This window comes from Panthera onca, chromosome A2, assembly GCF_046562875.1.
Source record: "Panthera onca isolate mPanOnc1 chromosome A2, mPanOnc1 haplotype 2, whole genome shotgun sequence".
NCBI lineage: Eukaryota > Metazoa > Chordata > Mammalia > Carnivora > Felidae > Panthera > Panthera onca.
In genome coordinates, this window is record NC_138340.1 from 148842613 (window position 1) to 148864891 (window position 22279).

Below are 22279 nucleotides of genomic sequence, written 5' to 3' on the forward strand. Positions count from 1 at the left end.
TAAGCAGCTGAACTATCTGCAGTGTAATGTCTTATTTCTCTTATTTATTTAAATTTTGTGGTGGGAGTAGGGAATGATTTCAGCGGGGCTCTGTGTGTTTGGGTGACCCTGAGTATATCTGCAGCGGAAGGCAAAAGACGTGTTTTCTCCATCTCGTGTTGTGTGGGCAGTTGGAGAGTGTCTGTGAATATTAACTTGTTTCAGTTGATTCCTGCTGGCTTTAAATTGAGCCAGATCAGTGTGGATTTATGTCCTATTTATGTGAGTGATTCCCAATCTCTCTTGTTCTTCGGCGCATCGGGAGGGAGTGGTCTTTTTAAAGGAGTGCATATGTTGGTGAGGAATGGTGCGCCTTTCCAAAGCGTGCGTTTTAACTTTGGTTACTTTTTCCTTATTAGCTATTCACTCCTCATCCCACTGCTGAGTTCAGGAATCCTTCTTGCCAAGGTCGCTGGGACCTGTGAGTCGTACAGTTCTCCGTCCTTACCTTCTCTGACCTCCGTGTAGCTTGGCTGCTTCTCTTCTCCTTTGTCTTCTACAGTTTTTCTCTCCTGGCTTCGTTCTTCCTCCCTAGCTCCTTCCTCACCATCTTTTCAATGCTGCTATTTTGGGAAGTGTTGGCTGTGGACCTCGCCTGCCTTACTTACTTTGCATATTATCCCCGAGTGATCTCATCCTCTCAAATGTTTATCATTTTAAAAAGTTCCAATGTCATTCTCTCCCCTGAGCTCCAGACTTGCATATCCAAGTGCTTAAATACATAACACCTTAGACTGAACCAGATCTAAACCCACCATCTCTCCTTCCAAATTTCTGCCTTCGCTTGAATCATCTCTCACTCTCAGGAAAGGTAAGCGTCATCTTCAGAGTTGCTCAGGCCAGAAACCCAGACAGGGAGGGTCTGAACGCCCTTTCCTCTACCGAGTTCTGTCCGTTTTCTACTGTGCTGTTTCCAGCAGTTCGGTGAGAGCTCTAGAGAAGGTATCAATTAATACTTTGTTTTTACAGATGGGAACACTTGGAGACGTTGACTTTTGTTTTCCATAAAGAAATGTAAGAATTATCAATGCTGGGAAGGAATTTGAATCTTTTGATTTCTTATAGGTTATTTACATTAGCAGGAAGAACAAACAAAAAACAAGTGAACCAAAAGAGAAAAGTTAATGTCCTCCTGTAATAAGACTCCAAAGGAATCCATTTTTGTAATATTTTACTTTTTAAGACATCAGTTTCCTTTTTCACTGTTTTATGTTTTTTCATTATAAGGGAGGTTTTGGGCCCTACTGTCCTCACTCAAATGCCATAGCTGCTGGGTTTCTTTTTAAAATAGACATATTGAGATATAATTCATATACTACACAGTGGTTTTTAGCATATTCACAGGGTTGTGCAACCAGCATCACTGTCTAGTTCTAGAACATTTCTGTCCCCTGCCAGACAAGAACCAAAAAACCCTCATAGGGGCACCTGGGTGGCTCAGTCAGTTAAGTGTCCGACTCCAGCTCAGGTCATGATCTCATGGTTCATGGGTTCGAGCCCTGTATCGGCTCTGTGCTGACAGCTCAGAGCCCAGATGGAGCCTGCTTCGGATTCTGTGTCTCCCTCTTTCTGACCCTCGCCCACTCATGCTTTGTGTGTGTGTCTCTCTCTCTCTCTCTCTCTCTCTCTCTCTCTCTAAAAATAAATAAATGTTAAAAAAAATGTAATAAAAAAACCCCATATGCTTTAGTAGTCAGTTCCCACCCACCGAAGTAACCATGAATATATTTTCTTTTTCTGTCATTTGCCTGTTCTGGATATTTTTTATAAATATTCGTATCTTCCGTGACTTACCTACGTATGTTTTCAAGATTCTTCCATATTGTAGCATGCACCCACACTTCTTTCCCGTCGATAGCCAAATAAGAATCCATTGTATGAATATACCGCATTTTGTTTGTCTGTTCAGGAGTGGATGGATATTTGGATGATTTCCATTTTTACAATTTTACTAGTATAATATTTTACTACTAGGGATCATGCTGCCATGAACATTTGTGTACAAGTTTTTGTGCACGTGTATTTTTTAATTTCTCTCGGGGCTATCCCTAGAAATGGAATTCCTGGGTTCGTAGGGTAATTGTATGTTTAATGTTTTGAGGAAGTGACAGACAGGTTTCCAGAGCAGCTGAAGTGTTTTACACGCCTACCTGCGCTGTATGGAAAGTTCCAGTTTCTCTCTGCATCTTCACCAACACTTTTTATTGTTTGTCGTTTTGAAAATAGCCATCCTGGGGCGCCTGGGTGGCGCAGTCGGTTAAGCGTCCGACTTCAGCCAGGTCACGATCTCACGGTCCATGAGTTCGAGCCCCGCGTCAGGCTCTGGGCTGATGGCTCAGAGCCTGGAGCCTGTTTCTGATTCTGTGTCTCCCTCTCTCTCTGCCCCTCCCCCGTTCATGCTATGTCTCTCTCTGTCCCAAAAATAAATAAAAAACGTTGAAAAAAAAAAATTAAAAAAAAAAAAAAGAAAATAGCCATCCTGATGGGCTGAAATGGGATCTTAATGGTTTTGACTTGCATTTCTCTGATAGCCAATGATGTCGAATGTCTTTTGTTTGCCTATTGGTCATTCGTAGATTTTCTTTGGAGAAATATATTCAAACTCTTGATGTTAAAATTTGGTTGTTTATCTTTTTATTATGAGTTGTATGAAGTCTTTAGGTATTCTAGATACAAGTCTTTGGTCAGATAAATGGCTTCCAGATATTTTCACTCATTCTGTGGGTTGTCTTTTCACTTTACTGATGGTATCATTTGCAGCACAAACGTCTTTAGTTTTGCTGTAAGAACCGCGGGTTTTATTAATATTGCCATAGTCATGCTGTGGTAAGGCAGAGGAGAGCATCCCTCTCCTTGAAATGGGTCACTGTTTCAAATGTAGGTAGAGCTGGTAGAATGTTTCCACTTCCAGCCCTTCTCTTCTCCCTTCCTTCTTCCCTGTGAGGCCTGTGTTAAGGCTATGATGGTCATACTGCAGCAGGTCTGTCTTGGCCTTGATTGTCCAGGAATGAGAGAAGCTGGCAATGAGTCTGCATTTTATCAAAGGACTGCTGTTTCCACGATGCTCACAGATACCATGGATCTCATCTTACACTTCACTTCCCTGCTGGGTCTCTTTTCTAAATAGAGCACTGTCCCAGGTTGCCGAGCTGCTCGTGTCCTTGAGCGGCGGTCAAGATGTGCAGTCATGGAGCTTGGTGGCCCTGGAGATGATCAGACAGCAGTGCCCCTCCATGCAGAGGAGCCACTGCGTTTCCAGCATTTTCTGCTTCGTTGCTGGTGTGCAGGCTTTTACCTGGAGCTTTGTGCCGTTGGGAAATTGGACACCAGTGTGCTTCAGGCTTCTGGATGTCCTGGATCAATATGACTTCAAAACTGTTAGGGTATAATATGAGGTTATTCAGTTTTAATTTTGTCAAGGACATTTTGGCAATGTAATTGCCATCATGACAGAAAGCAACTGGAGATTTTTCCTATCAGGAGAGTGCTCAAAATACCAAATTAATTTACTTTTGTGAAAAGTTAATATATGTTTCTGTTTTTCTTATTTTGCTATCACTGAAAAGTACACTGTGGTCCGTGGATTGATATTGGTGAACCACAGACTTACATACTTAGCTTAAATATTTGAAAAGTAGAATCTTCACTTCATCAGGAATTTACTCTGTACGATGCCAGGTATCTGTTTTATGCAGATCATTTCCCTACGATGAATTAGCTATTTCGGCTCTTACGTTAGGCACGTCTTCCTGTACTTTGTACCCCTCTGCTGATATTTGAAAATTTCTTCAGTAACACAGATGAGAAAGAATTGTTTTAGGTATATGTGAGCATAAATGGGACTTGACCTTTCAAAGATTAAAAAAAAAAAAAGGTAATTCCAAAGGTAGAATGGCTCCTATTTATAAATACAATGTTTAATTTCTGGATTATTTGTGTTCTAAACTGGGAGTACTACATAAATTTTTATTGATTCTGTCTCATCTAAATTAAAACGTCAAACAGATATTAGGGTTTTATCATAAGTAGTTATTGGGTGTCATACTGGCACATTAATTATCGTAATTGGGCAGTAAAGTAGCCATAGGAATGGATAATATGCTCTACATTTTGATGAAATTGTAGTTATCACCTCTTATTTATGACACTAAAATCTTGTTAATGGACACTGCTGACAAGCTCTTTTGCTTTCCTTTTCTACTTTTCAGGCTGGTTTCTAAGTCCACTTAGGAAATCTCAAACCGAGAGCCCACAATACACAGTAAAGGTCACATTTCCGAATTTTCTAGACTCTTTCATGGTATACACATTAAATTCAGCAAATATTTGCTGGTCACTGTTTTAAATGCCCTTGAGTATACGGAGATGCATAAAGCAGTTCCTACACTGAAAGACTAATAATGAAGAAGGGAGTTAGAATGTCTCTATATAAATACCTGTGACCCGCATTTATCGAGTCACCTCTATGAGGCACGTATAAGCACCTTACAAGTGGGATGAAATACAAGTTCAGAGGAGGAAAGGATGCTTCGAAGCCTGGGTGATCAGTGCAGCTGTAAGCCTCCGTGATAGAGGAATTACTTGGCATTCCTGACATAAAGCTTCGAACTATCTGTGAATACATATCTACATTCTAGAACTATAGCGAGAGGTACGTGGCTAAATGCACTGACATGGAAATCCACTTTTGTTCTAGGCTCAGCTGCCTCGCAACCTCATTTTGTGTCCTTGAGTATATAAAATTGATGTAATAATATGTGTCCAGCATCTCTCACTATGAAAAATGAGATAATGCAGATGCCTAAGCTGCTCCCTGTGGTGAAAGTCAGATTGCTCGGCAGGTGTGTATCTTTTTTCGGGCGACTTCGGCCATACGTTTGAGTGGTAGGCACAGCTTTCCATGACTAAAAGGATTAGTATCCTTACAAAAGTGCCCAATTTATTGCTGGGGAAATAGCATATTCTGTGTAACATCTGAGCTGTTGTCTGAAAAATTGCCTGAATTTCTTAGAGAAACTGCCTGTATGAATACAGAGTAGCAGTGTGGTGATCACTGAAATGTGATAAAAAGGGAATGTGTTTATTGAGCTGCTCCAGCTGGTTTAGGGACGTTACAACTGGTTTTTAGATTCTTACGTCGCTTCCAGTTTGCAGCAGAGGAAACTGAGGCTTAGATTTCCAAAGCTGCTTAGATCCTACAACTGTTGGAAATCCGTCTGTGGAAATCTCATGTGCTCTATCCATGGTGGCTCGTTCCTTCCCCGCAGGTTGATGGTTTTTGTGTGGGCCCTTGTGAGCCATCCTCGTGTGCGTGGGCGTGCGTATGTCAACGTTATCTCTTTTTTTTCCCCAGGCTACTTCTAGAACTGCTGGAGTTGCTATTTGACAAGTTTAACGCTGTAGCCACTGCACATTCTGTGGTCCTGGGGTACCTGCAGGACACCGTTGTGACCCCGCTGGCCCAGCAGGAAGATGTCAAATTGTACGATATGGCGGACGTGTGGATGAAGATCCAAGATGTTCTGCAGGTAAAAGGTCCTTTTACACGTGGTGCCATCTTGATTCAGAATAACAGGTTGGAACGAAATATCTACCACCTAAGATATTCCCTTGCTCATAAACAGTGAGAGAATAATGTTACTATTGAAAGGGGATGCTGCTGATGTCATCAACTTCTATCATCTTCAGAAGACCTCTTAACTTTTTTTGCCAGGCTTGAAAATGAGGAGATTCTCAATATGTAGCCATCAAGGAGGTACAGTATGTGGCCTTCTGTTGTAAAGTGCTTTACTGCACTGGAATTAGTCCTATATTAAGGTAATCAGTGTTAAAATGTTCTTAGACAGTATTTTATAAACATATGTAGCTTAGTTTTATGGCTGTTTTCGTACGGTCATCTCTTGCATATATTGAGGTGAATGACCGGTCAAGAGCTTGTTTTGAGAGATGAAAATTACTGTAAGGAATAAATGCATCACTTTGATTTGCTGAAGATTGGAGCAATGATATTACTGTTTGGTATGATGCTGCAGAGATGGTATTTAGAAATTTTATTATATGCTGTCTCCAAGTGCCAGGCAAATATATTTGATTTGGCCACAGGAGAATTGGAAATACGATTAAGAGGTAGCCGAAGCAAATTTGACATAGCTAAATAGAAGTGACTTGGTTAGATAGTCCCTACTAATGTGAAAAAAAAGTATACGTAGGGAATTGAAAAACATAACTGTGTGGGAATGAAATTTCTTGCATGGCAAATAGGAATACTTGCCGGAAAAAATAAATCACGAATCTAAATTGTAGTCATTTTTAAGAGTATAGGTATGCTCCTGATGGATTGAATGATGGATTCTTGCTTACTCATTCATTTGACTTTTTTTTTTTGGTGCAGTCTGGGTGCTTTATTGGTGGCTCAGTGGAAAGATTATAGGTTACAACTACATCCCCCGAGTCCCTTTTGCTCCTCTGTCAATTACCACGTGTCCATAGTAGGTGCTTGAGGAACATTTGTGTATTGAATAAAATGTCTTTATTGCCTAGACACTGGTTTTACAGTGTTTTATATCTTGATTTGCTAATGTCATGGAAATAGGTGCTTTTCAGGTCATCTGTTTATTTTAAGGATGAAATAGGATCATAGATTTTAAAGCCATTTCAGAAATAGTTAGAATGAGGGACTTCTGGTCCTAGCCATGATGAAATGATGTGAGCAGCTCTACAACTGGGTGGACTCAGTCCGCACCTTCAGTTCAGAGCAGAGAACACATGAGGTGGATTCCACGTTCATCCTGGCTTCCTCCTGGGGGACACCTGCCGTGCTATGGCCCAAGGAAGTGAAACGTAGGCAGACAGCAGCAGAGTCTCTAAGCAAAGGGAACAGAGATGAGAGTTTGGAGGTGTAGAGGCAGCTGGAATTTGTGGCGTAGGGTAGTGGGGAAGAGAGGATCACACAGAGGAGGCACCCTGTCAGCCTGAAAAGAGTGCCTTTGAGCCTTTGGTCAAAAACCGAGTGATGCAGACACCACAAAGCTTGGCAGGAAACTGTCACTGTGGGACCGTGAGTTGAATGGAAATGCCAGACGTTGCCAGATGATTGGAAATTGGATGCTGGAGTTCAGTCAGTGTGGGGAGAACCTGCTGAACACCCCATGCTTTCAGATGTGGCCTCAGCAAGGTTGTGATTCAGGGATAGGGACTATTCCAGCTGTAGGGGAGGGGTTACTCTGGATCTTGCATAACCAAGTCTCTCCAGCATCAGCCCGATCCACCTGTACATCAGCTGCTGGCCAGAATAAAACTCACTCTGAAGTGAGGCAATATAATCCGCATTTTCACTAGTGAAGCATCTACAGTGTCCAGCATACAATTATATTTGTGGGAAAGCAGAAGAATGTGACTCTAACTGGGAAATAAGAAAATTAATAAAAATTAATATCTGAAATGGACAAATCACGAGATGGGTTTAGCCGCAGATGCCTGCTATAGAAAAAAAGACCAGGGAACTCAAAGATGAATAAATCAGAGTGATCCGAAAGGAAGCACAGGAAGAAAGCCAACTGCAAGGAGAAATGAACAAGGCCATATTGTCCATAATGGGACAATGTCATGCAACGTGGTAGTTGCAGGTACAGAGGAGAGGGAAGAGAGATACTGAGGCAGAAAATTATTGGAAGAAATCATGACCGAAAGTTTTTAAATTTATTGAAAAACATAAACCCACAGATTCAACAAGCCCAACAAATCCCAAGCAGCTTTAACCTAGAGAAAACCAATGCCTAGACAGATCATCACCAGGTTGCTGAAAACCAAAGAACAAAGGAGTCTTAAAGATAGCCAGAGGAAAAAAAGACACAACGCTAAGAAGGAACCCATGATAAAAATGTCCACTAACTTCTCCCTGGCATTTTGAAGAACATGGCCCTGTCTTTCAATACGAGTTCCTGATTTTGGATTTTATAGATCCTCTTTAGGGGGCCCTGGCTGGCTCAGTTAGTTGGTTGATTGACGCTTGATCTCAGCTCAGGTCATGATCTCACGGTTTGTGGGAAGGAGGCCTGTGTCAGGCTCTGTATTGACAGTGTGGAGCCTGCTTGGGATTGTTTCTCTCCCTCTCTCTCTGCCCCTCTGGTACACTCGTGTGTGCACGCACGTGTGGATTCTTTCCCGCTCTCTCTCAAAATAAATAAACATTAAAAAAAAAAAAAAAAGAGATCCTCTTTAGGGTTGCCTGGGTGGCCCCATCCGTTAAGCATCTGACTCTTGATTTCTGCTCAGGTCAAGATCTCACGATCACCTGGGGCTCCACGCTGGGAATGGCGCCTGCTTAAGATTCTCTTTCCAGGGCGCCTGGGTGGCTCAGTGGGTTGAGCATCCAACTTTGGCTCCAGTCATGATCTTGTGCTTCGTGAGTTTGAGCCCCACATCAGGCTTGCTGCTGTCAGTGCAGAGCTGTCTTTAGATCCTCTGTTGCCCTCTCTCTCTGCCCCTCCTCTGCTTGTGCTCTTTCTGTCAAAAATAAAGTAAAACATTAAAAAAATAAAAAAGATTGTCTTTCCTTCTGCTCTCCTCTCTCTCTCTCTGTCTCAAAAAAAAAAAAAAAAGAAAAGAAAAAAGAATCCTCTTTAAATATAAAGATATAGATAGATTAAGGTATATGAATGGAAAGAGACATACTAGTAATTTGGAATACTAGTAATTTGTATTATGCAAACATGTTGGACTCTATTAGAATATGTAATATTATCAGATGGAATTACTTTGTGTCCTGGTACTTAACGGCGTTTAAAACTTGAATACATGAAGCCCCAGAAAGTATTTATCGACTATTAAAACCTACTCTTGCAAGGTTATGAAATACTTTATAAATTCTTATGATCTCTGCTATTTGACCAATTTAGGCTAGATAGATGTTCTAAGTTGAAAACAACTTTAAGCCTATTAGGATCCTATTTATAATACTATCATGAAGAATTATGATTATGAACAAAGATATATATGCCTTAGCTCTACTTACTTTGGATATGTTAAATGTGTACAATTCTCGTACTTTTGAAAACAAAACACGTAATTTTATGTTGAAAATGTTTATAATATACTAAGGAACTTTAAGTTCGCTCAGACATTAACAGCCAAAACGTAAACATGATTTAAAATATGTGTTTGTGTCTTATTAAATGACTTATACCTTTCACATGTGTTGTTTCAGGAGAATGATTTGGGGATCCTACCTTCATATTATGAAATGAGTTACTTGTTTTGCCTATTTAAATAGCTTTATTGAAATAGAATTTACATGGCATAAGATTCATGCATTTAAAATGTAGATTTCAGTGGTTTTTAGTATATCTGTGGAGTTGTACAACCATCACCATGATATAATTTTAGAATATTTTCAACACCTAAAAAGAAACTTGGTGTCCATTTGCAGTTTCTTCCCATTCCCCACTGCTTTTACCCCCAAGACATGTTTAAGTCAGGAAAGAGGGCTCCGTTGTGTGCTACAGCTCCCAGGAAACTGGTAGTGCCCAAGTCATACACTTGGAAAGACTGTTACTATTTGATGTTGATGTGTTCATGTATCACTGCCATAAGCTATTTGACAGATAAAGAACATAAAACTAAAACTGATCTAGTAGCACAAGGTGAGGTGTCTAACATAGAAATACTATTTCCTTTCACTTACTGTGTTTGATTGGTTTGAGATCGAGGTATAACCATGTTCTTCTTTCCTTTTAGTCCATTTTTCTCTTCCTCTTACCTATCTGCTTTGCTGCCCCCATCTTTTGTTTTCTTAGACATATGTTGGAAGAATGATCTTAGTCATCACTTGAATTAATCTGTGGTGGTTCTCTTAATGGTCCATTCTGCTCTTTTTTATTAACCCGCAGATGTGAGAATGAAGCATTTTTGAATAAGAAGTTCATACTTTACATTGTTACTATACTATAAAAATCATTCTGCAACTTTTCAATTTGTTTTCAGTGTGCTGTATTCTCTAGTTCCTTCAGAAATTCAGGGTACAGGTTACTGAATAATATCAGGCTACACACCCGTCAATGAATTGGGTACACAGTGGCAGACACACGGATGAACTGATGTTGCCAAATGTAAGAAGATAGGTGACGCTGTGTGTCATACAGTTGTTCTAAAACATGTGGAATGGACAAGAAAAGCTTTGTTTTGTTTTGTTTTTTGAGGTTGATGATACGCTGATTCTTGGAGGAGTCACAGGAACAGAGGAGAGATGGGAATGGCCGTCTAGGTAGCGGGAATGGCGAATGAAAGGATGTTAAGTGGCTCAGAAAGAATGGAAAATGGTATTCAGAGATAAGAAAAAGAATGGCTTAGCTGTAAGCGAGGGCTTATTTTGTGGACTAGATAAGTTTGTAGGTGGATTTGGGTACAGGTTGTGGAAGACCTCTAGTGTCACCCATAGGCTTTGTGATTCATTTTCAGACTGATGGTTTCTGAGGCTGGACGTGCGTTTGATATACCCAGGGTTTGATTCCTAGCCCCATCCTACACCTTTTGAATGAGAATCACTATGGATAAAGGCTGGGTTCTGTAGGCTTATTTTTGTTTTTTTGTTTTGTTTTTTTTGTTCCTAAGGTGGTTTTGTTATATATGTTTAGGATCCTATAATTGGGAACCATTGCTTTGGGCCAGTGTTACCTGGGGGAACATATTAAAAATGCAGATTTTGAATTTCTTATTTAGAAAATTTTTTTAATCTGTATTTTTGAGAGAGACACAGCACAAGCAGGGGAGACGCAGAATCCAAAGCAGGCTCCAGGCTCTGAGGTGTCAGCACGGAGCGTGACGCGGGGCTCGAACTCACTGACTGCGAGATCATGACCTGAAGTGGGACGCTTAACCGACTGAGCCACTCAGGCTTCCCAAAAGTGCAGATTTTTATCCTTAACTTACACTCACCAAATCATAAACGCCAGGGATGTGGCCATATAATCTGTGTTTTAAGAAGCCTTTTGGGAGATGTGTGTGTGTGTGCTGAAGTTTGGGGACCTTTGTTTTCAGTACTATTGGCTCACTGGGGATTTTGATTGGGGTGTGATGAGATAAAGTAGGATCAGTGCTGGCGTTGAAATGGACTGAGCGGAGAAGCTAGAGACTAATGCAGGGAAGCTGTTCTGTAGGCAAGTGGAGAGTCTGCGGATATTACTGGAGGTATTGTCTAATAGTGAAATAAACAAGACAGGCTCCCACGGGGTATGGAAAAGGAATACAAAGGAGAGCAGGATTTGTAAGCCGTTAGGGAGTCTTGGGAATTCTACAAAACTGTGTCGTCGACTTAGGAATCTGGTTTCCAATGTGACAGAGACTAACGATGGTTTAGTATTGTTATTGGGGCCAGGTACATGCTAGGCATTAGGGAATAAAGGTGAACACAAGAGAGCTCACTGGCAAAGTGAGGAGGGACCTGAAGCAGTGTATGTTTTTCCACTAAAGTCATTCTTAGGGATCTTGCGGGAGTGGTAACACGGCGGAATGTTTTTTTTCTAAACCAACACGGAGGCTTTCAAAAAGACTCTTGGCTTAAGTTCCTCTAGAGTTTTATGCTCCGGCCAGTTTAGCTCTCACATACTTGGTGGTGGCATGCTCTTTGGGTTAAAGATCATTCCTGGAGAATGAAATAAGGGAGCGAACAATAGATACCTGCAGTTAAGCGTGCGCCAGGCTTGAGTGGAGGTGATGGCATCACATGGCGAATGGAGTCACGTAAGTAGAGTTTGTGTTTCTGCGTTTCTTTGAATGGAAAGTGTTCCTTGCTAAAAAGTGGAAACGCCCTTATGTTTATTAAATCTCGGAAAAGAAAATAATTTTTGATCTTTTAAAGACTTCAGCAGTTTTTCTCCACTGGAACCTGGGCTTCCCCCAGCAGGCAGAATCCATCCTGCAGTTGAAAGGCTCGTTTGTCCCGGCGTGTTTGTGTTTGGAGACAGCCTCTTGAGGAGACAAGGCTGTAGCTCTCATAGTAACAGGGTGTCAGAGTTTTCTGCTGGTGTCAGCCCTGTGACCACACACCGCTGCACTCCTTTTTCAGTTTTACACTCTCTTTGAAACTGTGATAATAGAAATACATGTTTTTGCCCTTCTGAGCAGCGGCAGCACCTTCCAAAATGTCACCTACTTGGTGACATGCCTGTCATACTGTTGGCTGCACATTTTCGAGTGCATAAGACTAAGGTACACTGGAAACAAAATACTCTGTTTCTTGTGGAATTCTGCCCAACAGGAAATAAGAGCATCACTTTGAACGGGTGTTAGGATTCTAAAAAAGAAATCTCCCTCTTTCATATCTCCTTGTAAAACAAACTGTCTGTTTCGCCGTTGCTGGCTGAAACGTGTAACCCTTCGGTGTGCTAAGCAGCGTTCTATAGGTGGAGGCAGTTCTAATGACTCTGTTTACCCCTGACAGTGATGCCCAGAACAAGTCAATTCCCTTTTTAGGGCCTTGATCTCTTTTTCTGGAGATTAACACACACAGAATGTAAAATCACTTTCCTTTTGTTAACTGCCACATAAATGTTTAAATGGTGATAAAATTAACCTCACCCAGAGAGAACTTGAAGTTTGCTGTCAGGTAAGAAAATCGACAAATCTTATTGGTGGTGATCTGTGACCCGGAGGAGTTTTTCAAGGAGACACGCGCAACTTCTATTTTGAATCCAGGTCTGAAACTAGGTTCTTCTTAGGTTTGGTTTCGTTTGATATTTTGTTGGCTGAGGATTCCAGACCTTAAAGTAAAACTAGCTTTTTTTTTTTTTTAATATTCCAGGCCAGATAACCTGTGAGATTACCCTTGCAGAAAGAGCTTTTCTTCATTTCTCAGCCTTTCAAACTTTCTGATAGTCTCTATTTTGGGTGGCGTATTGAAGTCCTCCCACTGTGTCTCCAGAAAGCTGCTCGCTCCTAGAATTTTTGTTGTGTCTTGTCAGTGGATAGTGTGCTGCCCAGTGAACAGGACTGAGTTAGCATTAGAACGTTAAGTTAGAAATCTTCCTCCAAATTGGAGTCCGTTTCCATAGCATCAGGGCTCAACCTGTATTGTTTTAGGTTCACTACTACTACTGCTTAATGCAGGAACCGATGGGCTGTTGCCGTGTCCCCCCAGCTCCTGGTGTATATGTGGCAAGTGCTAAGGTGTCTGCCCAGTGAAACCGGAGGTACATGTCACGGGCATCTGAATACATTGGGCCAGACTCTCACCCAGTAACTTGGTGGCAGAAACTGCAGAATAAGTAGATCTGGTGGGAAGTCTGCTCTCCTTAAATTCCTTGTTACCCAGGCAGTGTCTGCTTGGGTCTGATTAGGTCTTGGTCTAGAAAAACCAGTGGTAGAGATGGCAGGTTTTCCATCCACACGAGCACTTCCAAGCCTTCTTCCTCCGTCCCGTTTTGTCTGAGATTTGAGAGAGGGGAGTGTTACAAGCCACGTGCCCATTAGGCTTGTGCCGCTACTGATGCCGTTAGGGTCCCTATGATGACGGTGTGCTTATCAAGCTGTAGTGCACCTGGGCTGAAGCAGGGGGCTTGTTAGGAACCAAGAGACCCTGGTGAGTGGTGAGGATTCCAACCAGAATTCCCTGTGCGGCCCATCCCTGGAGAGCCTGTTTCAGTAGGATTCCAGTGGATTCTACTGCATGTTCTCAGTTGAGAGCCAGCATTAGCAAATGTTGGAGGTTTGGTCATGTTAAAACGGGAGCTATTAAAGACAATCTTCAGGAGTAAGAGAAGTTCGCAAAAGGCGAATCTGGTTTAATTTTGAAAGAAATGTCACTGCCGCATGTTCAGGAATGTCAGTGTTCCATGACATAGAGCGAATGAGAAGATGTTGAAACTCCATCAAGATGTGAAAATGCTTGAGTATACACACTTTAAAGGGAAAAGGAAACTGAATGATTGTGCTGTCACTGATCTCCCTTCACAGCTTTTGGACAACTTATTTAGAGTAGCATCCCAAGCAGGTGATTCCTATTGACTTGAATAGTTGAGAATGTGGACAAATACATTATTTCATCTGAGACTTGGTTTGGATTGGAAGCAATTACATCAGAATGTCTGTCATTAAGAATGGGGGTTTTCTATGTTGCCTTTCCCCACCTCCACTTACTACTTATTTGAGGTTTCTAAATTTATGTTAACGGAACTTCTTTTTTTTTAATTAGGGGGAAAAGAAACTTCTTCCTTTTTAAACACTCATTTAAAGGAATTTAAGGAAGTATAACCTTGCAGGGAGTTCAGATAAGAACATATATCAAGGACAATTACAGAACAGTTTATGATTCGAAGGGATAATGTTCATTGTGAACACCACTGCTAAGGAAGACCAGCGAAGGAGGTCAGAATGGGTTAAAGCCGTTGAGTTCATGGTCAAGAGGATACTGGGCATGTTTCAATTTGGTTGGGGTTAAATGCAAAATGCAGGTGGTATGCTAGAGAGCAGGGGAGAATGGAGGTTTTTGGTTGGTTGGTTTTTTGGGAAGCATTACCAAAAAAAGATTGAATAATTTTGGGTGACAGGGATAAGAAATTGGGCAATTTGGAGATAAGAGATTGAATAAGAGATTGGGAAGTTTGGAGATAAGAGATTGAATAAGAAATTGGGCAGTTTGGACTTGCTCCTTTTGGCAGTGAGCTACCATTATGGATTTTTGTTATTGTGGGAAATTTCAAATGTGTTCAGAAATAAATAAAAAAAAAAGTATATAATGAACCCCTATCATCCAGTCTCAGCAGTTTCAGGAGCTATCAGTTGATGGTAATACTGTTTTGTTTCTACCACTGCCCATTTCCCTTTCCTTTACTGTTTTGAAACAATCCTAGAGATGATATTGTTTCATCTATATTGGAGTATGAGTCTCTAAAAGATAAGGACTCCTTTAAAAAAAGAAAACATAGCCATACCTAAAAACATAATTTCCTTATCACCAAAATATCCAGTCAGTGTTCAAATTTCTGGTTGTCTCAAATGTTGTAATTGTATATATATTTTTTTACAGTTTGTTTGCATCAGAATCCAAATAAGGGTTAAATAGTGTGGCGTGATTGGTAAGTTTCTTAAAACTCCATCAATCTGTAAGTTAAATCTCTCATTTTGTTTTTACCACTTGCAGTTTATTTATTGAAGAAACCAGATCATTGTCCTGTAGAACTTTCCACATTCTGGCTTTTGCTGATTGCTTTTCCACAGTGTCACTTGCTATTTATTATTATTGTCTTGTAACTTGGGTCTAGAGGCTTCATCAGATTGAGGCTGATTTGGGGAGGCATAATTACTTCGTAGCTGATGGTAGAAATTATGCTTTTCTGATAAAGTAAAATGGTGAAAATAATATTTTTAGGGTGATTTATCTGGAAGCGGTGTGCAAAATGGATTGGTGGAGAAGGAAATGGATGGAGAGATCCCAGTTAAACGTCAAGCTCAATCAGTGCAGGAGAGAAGAGGGAGACTAGGGCAGGGGCAGTGACAAGCAAGAGGACAGAGGTTAAAGAGATTTTGAAAGAGGAGTGAATTTTCTAAAACCTTTTACCATCGACTCTAACAAAGAATCATACGTCAGGATGGAGTTTTGGGAATGGGTGGTTGGCAGTTAGGATCAGGAACGTGGTATTTTTGTGCCTGTTGAATCGGCAGAGTATCTCCATCGAGTTGGGTTACTTCAGGCGACTAGAGATGGAACGCGGGAGGCTAGGGGAGAGACTAGGGCGGGAGATAGAAATATAGGGATCATCTATCTGCTTGGGGATAATAGCCGAAGCAGTACAAATGGCCCAGCTCAGAAACTCGTGAGTGTAAAAGTGGAACGAGGTCTTTCCTTGAGCAGTTCATCAACTCAGTTAGCTCTCACACTTGCGATGAGCAGCCTGTTACACAGTCCCTCGAGGCTAGAGTTTCTCTCAGTGAGGCCACATCTTGCCTTTCTTTCGCTTCTGCGTTTTTTCAGGATGTGCGGGTGGTAGGACGGCAGCTCGTTGAGCGGGACCCACATGCTGTTCCAGCCGGGGGTGGTAGCTTTCCGACGCAGGCGATTCCTTAGGGGATGTGGACAGACAGCTTGGAGAGCGAATAAAAGCTTGTGTGAGCAGGTCCGGAAGTGAGCCTGGAAGGAAGTGAATGAAGCAGAGGGAGCAGGGCCAAAAGTATATTTTGGCCAGCGGTAGGGAGAAGACATTGGAGTTGAGGTGACTTGATACTTACTTCTTTCCCTCATGATCCTTGCATTGGCCAGCCTGGCCTACACCATGACTGAGAAGCAGGTAGTGAGGGTGGTTGGTTACCAAGAGTTTCCTGATACCCTCTCCTGTTTCTTCCGTCTTCTAACCCTCAGAACTCCAGGGAACATGGTTAATGGGAAGCCACGAAAATTATATGCTGTCATAAGAAGTTCCTCCTCACTTAAAGTATCTTAAGAAAATGTGTTATTCAGAGATCTGTTTTAAACTTTTTAATAGCATCATATTCACCCAGCTATGTTTTATGCATGTATTGCCTAGTTGTCGAAGGATGGACAGAATAAGTTTTTGCTGTCAAATCTCTGTTGGTAATACGGTGAGGCATTGCAAAAAGATGATGGGTCCTTCACAGGGGAATTTTCTCACAAATCACTTAAAAGTTTTAATCCTTGATAAGATTACATTATCATAGCATTCAACCTGCAATTTTTTTTAGTAGTTCTGGGCTTTCCGGGAGTATTTGTTGGTATTGTCAAAGAGTTGTCACACTAGTGAGGGGTGTGGACCTTTTTTTGTTCAGCTACTTAAAAGTTTTGAAGGCTTTTGAAAATATAAAGTGAACAACGACACACAAAATTCACCGCTTGGGATATGATTCCATCTAAGGAAAACAAGGGCCTCCAGGCACACTATAGCAGATGACGAAAGCTCAGCATGAAGTAGCCAGTCTCACGGGGGTGATAAATGACAGCACATTAGATATGTGTTAGCAACGTGATATGGCAATGAAAAAGGCCAGCGCTATTTTTGGCTATGCTGCACAAAACCGCATCTCATCACGGAGCCGGGGCCGATCATCCCTGTTTACCCAGTTCTGGAGAGGCAGTATCCCAGATGCCGTGTGGAACTCGAGTGCACCACAACGGTAGACAAATGGATGGAAGTCCCAAGCAGAGCATCTGCAGTGATTAAGGACTTCAGATGAGGCAAGTTCAGTGGTTTTTAGAACTGGCATATTTAGGAAGGAGCACGGAAGCAAAGAGATGTTAACCTTTTTGGAGATAGGACGATACTGAAGAAACATCGTCATTCTAACGTTAGTCACTCACAACAGAGTTATGAGTCCTCAGTAGTTGGCATTGGTTTAGTACAGAGCACGTTGGTGTAGTTACTCAAGCTATTTCCCAGATAGCTCCAAGTAAAATTGAGCAGTTGCTTATAGCCAACTGTGATTTTTTTTTAATGGTTATTTATTTTGAGAGAGCGAGCAAGTGCACACGCATGGGAGCAGAGAGAGTGAAAGAGAGAGAATCCCAAGCAGGCTTCATGCTCAGTGCAGAGCCCAACACGGGGCTTGATCCCATGACCCTGGAATCAGCAATCAGATGCTTAACCAACTGAGCCACCCAGGTGCCCCTCAACTGTGTGTGTGTGTGTGTGTGTGTGTGTGTGTGTGTGTGTGTGTGTGTTTAAATGTTTATTTATTTTGAGAGAGAGAGAGTGAGAGAGAGCACGAGCATGCACATGCACTGGGGAGGAGCAGAGAGAGACAGAGGGACAGAGAAGAGAGAATCCCAAGCAGGCTCTGCATTGTCATCTGCAGAACCTGACGTGGGGCTCTATCCCATGAACTGTGAGATCAAGACCTGAGCCGAAATCAAGAGATGGACGTTCAACTAACTGAGCCACCCAGGAGCTCCTCAGCTGTGTTTTTATCAAGGGATCGATAAACATGGCAGTGCCTGCTGTTCTCAGAAAAGGAATACGAAATAATAATTGATCAAGTAGCTTAGGTAGCTTGTGATTGGAAACGCAAATGTAAAAGGTAAACTTGGGAACAATGAAGTGGAGGTTCTACAAGAATTTTTAAAAATTCGGATAAGAAATGAAGGAATTACTTTTCACAACAGTAGAGGTGAGCACGGCAGAAAGAAATAAGAAGCGCATGCTGTATACTGAGTGTCAGGAAATACTTCCACAGTGAGAATTATTGGGCTACCGGATAGTCCCCTAGGAAAATGGGGTTGAATTTCCTTGGGCATTTGATCCTGACAGAATTGAATGTGTATCACTAGGGAAATAGACTGAATATCCCTGCAGGCTTTCTCATTTCTTCTCTGATTCTGCGTCCTTGCTGATGATCTGCTCACCTGCTGTGAGTAGAAATAACCATCTCTTGTTTTTCTACACCCGGGCACATTTTAGATGCTCTGCTGATTGATAATAGGGCACAGTGGAGAGTCATTGCCCTGAGGTTGACCTGGTACCCCCCCGCCCTGTCCCCGCTGATTTTATAGAACTGCCCCTCTGTCTGGGATGTAGCACAGGTGGGGGCACTAGGGTCCCTCACTGAATGCAGATAAACTTGGTAGAGTGGGCTGGTGTGAGGGGTCAGGGTCTTCTTCAGAGATACCTAAGAATCCAAAAGGGTTGCAAGCTGGCCTCCCCGGGGTGCTTTGGGAATAGGAGAGTGGTAGGCACGAATGCCAGTCCTATCCCCACTGTTCCCCTAGGATTTTACTGTAAAGAGAAAGGATATTCCGCAGGCTAAATGACCACAGACCCTTCCTGTGTCCCGTAGAAATGTGCTAATTTTAAGTTCTTGCATGGGAAAGGGCTCCTGAAGAATAGCTTGACTCCCTATGCTGTGGTGATGATGGATATGCCAGGCTTTGTATCAGCATCGTTGCTTAATCAAAGAAAGAAATTGCAAATGCAAACTACATATTAGGTTCATTACAAATGCTCTGCTTCCCTGTAATAAGCTGGTTTGTTGGATAATATTATTTTCCTAGCTTGGCATTCAAATGCCTCCACGATTTGGACAAGCCTAGTCTTCCATGCTTAGTTTTACTCTTTTCCTATAGAAATGGTCCTAGTAAGTTAGTCTGTCCTTGAAGTAGGACTCTGCCCTTTCTTTATACTGCACATCTTCTCCCCATCTTTGCCCCTGTGCCTGAATCCCCTCTCTGCTGTGCTCCAGTCAGTTCTGTCTTATCCGTGAAGCAGCCATGATTTCCTCTCCAGAACTCATTGCGCTGCTTGTTTTTACTATTCATTTGACATCTCTCATGGTTATTTCTTTTCCTGTACTGAATCCACATCTTTCCTTCCTCAGGCAGGTAACAGTCCCCTGGAGGACCATTTCTCACATGTCTTTAAATTTCTCACAGTGCTTTCACACTTGTAGTTTTTAACTCCTTTTTCAATTCCTCTTTGAGCCTTTTGAGAGAAGGGACTATTGTTTATTAATCGTGGTTCCCACCCCCCGGCCCCTGCCCTGCTGCCGCAGAATTTGGCACAGCTTCTTAGGTGCAGTATGTACCTAATATTTCTTGAATGAATGAGTACTTGATACCCAATAGATACCTATTGATTGGTTGATTTAAGATTGAATTAAAAAAATTTTTTTTTTTTAACGTTTATTTATTTTGGGGACAGAGAGAGACAGAGCACTAACGGGGGAGGGGCAGAGAGAGAGGGAGACACAGAATCAGAAGCAGGCTCCAGGCTCTGAGCCAGCAGCCCAGAGCCCGACGCGGGGCTCGAACTCACGGACCGCAAGATCGTGACCTGAGCCGAAGTTGGAGGCTTAACCGACTGAGCCACCCAGGCGCCCCTAAGATTGAATTTTAAATGCCTTGTAAATGGGATGAACTTTGTAGATTTAAAACTCATGTAGCAGAGGAATCATAAACTCAAGATTTGCTGTGTTCCCAGGAGACCATTTCTTCCTCTTTCTCTTAAACTGGATGGTAGTTAAATCATTTCCAGGGTTTCTGTTGGCCAGGCAGATTAGCTCAGGCTTCCAGATAAGGGACGTGAGTAACGTTGGCAAGAGAAACCGTTAATGACAGAGATGATCACAGTATGGTTACCAGCTAACCCAGCCTCACTCATTGGCATCATTTTTACTGCGGGTGTGACAACCCATTTGGAAGAACTGTGACACATTTGATAACAGGTTAAGTCAAAACGAAAGCACCCCAAATTGTCCTTAGTTCTTTCGGGAAAAAAAGGGAAATGACTTTTCATTTTGATTTTCCTATCCTTATTAAAGTTTTCCTGCATATCTTGCTGTAAATTAAATTCACTTCCTTCAGTGATACCTTTTGTGTGTAATTCCCTTCTTTAAGTGTTACGTCTCTCTTTCGAATCATCAGAGCTCGTGTGACGTGATTCTTTTGAATAAATGCCATTTGGTCAGAGCATGCCTTTCACCTGAGGGCCAGCTGGGAGTGCGTGGTGTGGAGATGTTCCTTCTGGGTATAGTTTTTGGAAGTGTTTTGTGATCTTCTGGGAGTTGTGGTGCTATAGAAATGTAAGGTTTTTGTTACAACTCCCTACTATGCAGAAAGAACCATGCTTAATATCACTGATGATTCTTTTGCGTAATCAAAGAATTAAGCAAAAAAGTCACATTAATTTTCAGCTCCATTAGAGACGCAAGAATCAAAAAAGATGTTTGCCAAATGGGAACGGACTAAATTGGTAAGAAAGAGAAATTTCAATTTCAGGCTTCAAGAGAACGTTACAAGTCTAGCATAAAAAAAAGATCCTACCCAAAGTGCCTAACAGTGGCCTTTTTAAAGACCAGCAAAGTTTTACAAGGGGGAAAAAAGAAACTATAAGAATATGAAATTCAAATTGCTGTAATTCAGTCAGTTTAGTAAATTACTTCAGCGAGCCTCAATTTGAGGATGTCCAGCCAGTCTGTGGTAATTAGTATAATTTTCCCATGGTGACCAAGTCTTTATATTGTTTCTGGTCAAACAGCAGTACTTTTGCCTTTTTTTTTTTTTTTTTAAACCTGGTAGCAATTGGAGATGATGAAAATCCATTTACTTGTGGAATGGCAAAGGTGAAATTCCTGAAGTGAAACAGGGACATTTAAAGTGTTCACTTTAGGGGCACCTGGGTGGCTCAGTCAGTTGAGCGTCCGACTTTTTTACTCACGTCATTATCTTGTGGTTTGGTTTGTGAGTTCGAGCCCCACACTGGGCTCACCACTGTCAGTGCAGAGCCCGCTTCTGATCCTCTGTCCCCCTTTTTCTCTGCCCCTCTCCTGCCTGCGCCTTCTCAAAAATAATAAAACATTAAAAAAAAATAAAGTGTTCACCTTAAAGTTTGCATTTTTAATATAAAATAGTCTTCTAATTTTCCTCTACCTGCACAGAAACTCCATTTCAGTGTGTGTGAGCAGCTGTTCATTAGTCAGAGGACTAGCAGGGTGGGAAGGGGTATGCCATGAAGAGCAGAGCCCTTTTCTTGAAAATAAAAACCTGGAGGCAACCAGAAGAGCGTGGAAAAACCCTCATCTTCCATCTCTCTCAGGCTCTTGACTTTGTATCTACTTTATTTCCATTCACGGCCAACGGGGATCTGATAGGGTATGAGCAGTTCACAGTATTAAAAGAGCAAGTGAACAGGACCCCAGCACTGTCGTGGCTGTGAATGCACGGAGATTACTCATACTTAGGCCCTGTGTGACTCTGGAGGCAGTGAGTTTTACTGCTCAAGTAAAAAAAAAAAAAAAAAAAAAAATTACACACACACAGTATTCAGAAAGGAAGAAGCCATCTGTTCATTCTGCCTACGTTTCTGTGGGGATTTAATCTGACATGAATCACTTGGGATTTGTACAAAATAAGCCTGTGCTAATATGTTATGAAAAAGGGCACCAACAGGTATGCATGGGGCAACCCAGACTTTCTCTTTAAGGACTGTTTGGCTCCTTTTTTTTTTTTTTTTCCAAATGTTTATTTTTATTTATTTTGAGAGAGAAAGGCAATCCCAAGCAGGCTCTGCACTGTCAGCATGGAGCCCAACGTGGGACTTGAACCCACAAACAGTGAGATCATGACCTGAGTCAAAATCAAGAGTCAGATGCTCAACCGACTGAGCCACCCAGGTGCCCCCAGGACTGTTTAGCTCTTAATTCAGCTGATGGTGTCTTCTTTTCTTTATTGCATATGTACATGGCCAACAATTTTTTTTTTTTTTTAAATGTTAGCCCCTTTTCTGACTCCTTCTGAAAGAGGTTCGTT

At 41.8% G+C, this 22279-nt stretch overlaps 1 protein-coding gene across 4 annotated transcripts in view; it reads left to right on the forward strand.

Annotated features, from left to right (window-relative positions):
* EXOC4 (exocyst complex component 4) overlaps nucleotides 1-22279 on the forward strand; it is a 750526-nt gene that overhangs the window by 95058 nt on the left and 633189 nt on the right. For all 4 annotated transcript variants that reach the window (XM_060633916.3, XM_060633919.3, XM_060633920.3 and 1 more), the window contains exon 7: nucleotides 5393-5567. In XM_060633916.3, coding sequence (XP_060489899.1) covers nucleotides 5393-5567 — 175 coding nt within the window. The remainder of the gene's footprint in view (nucleotides 1-5392; nucleotides 5568-22279) is intronic.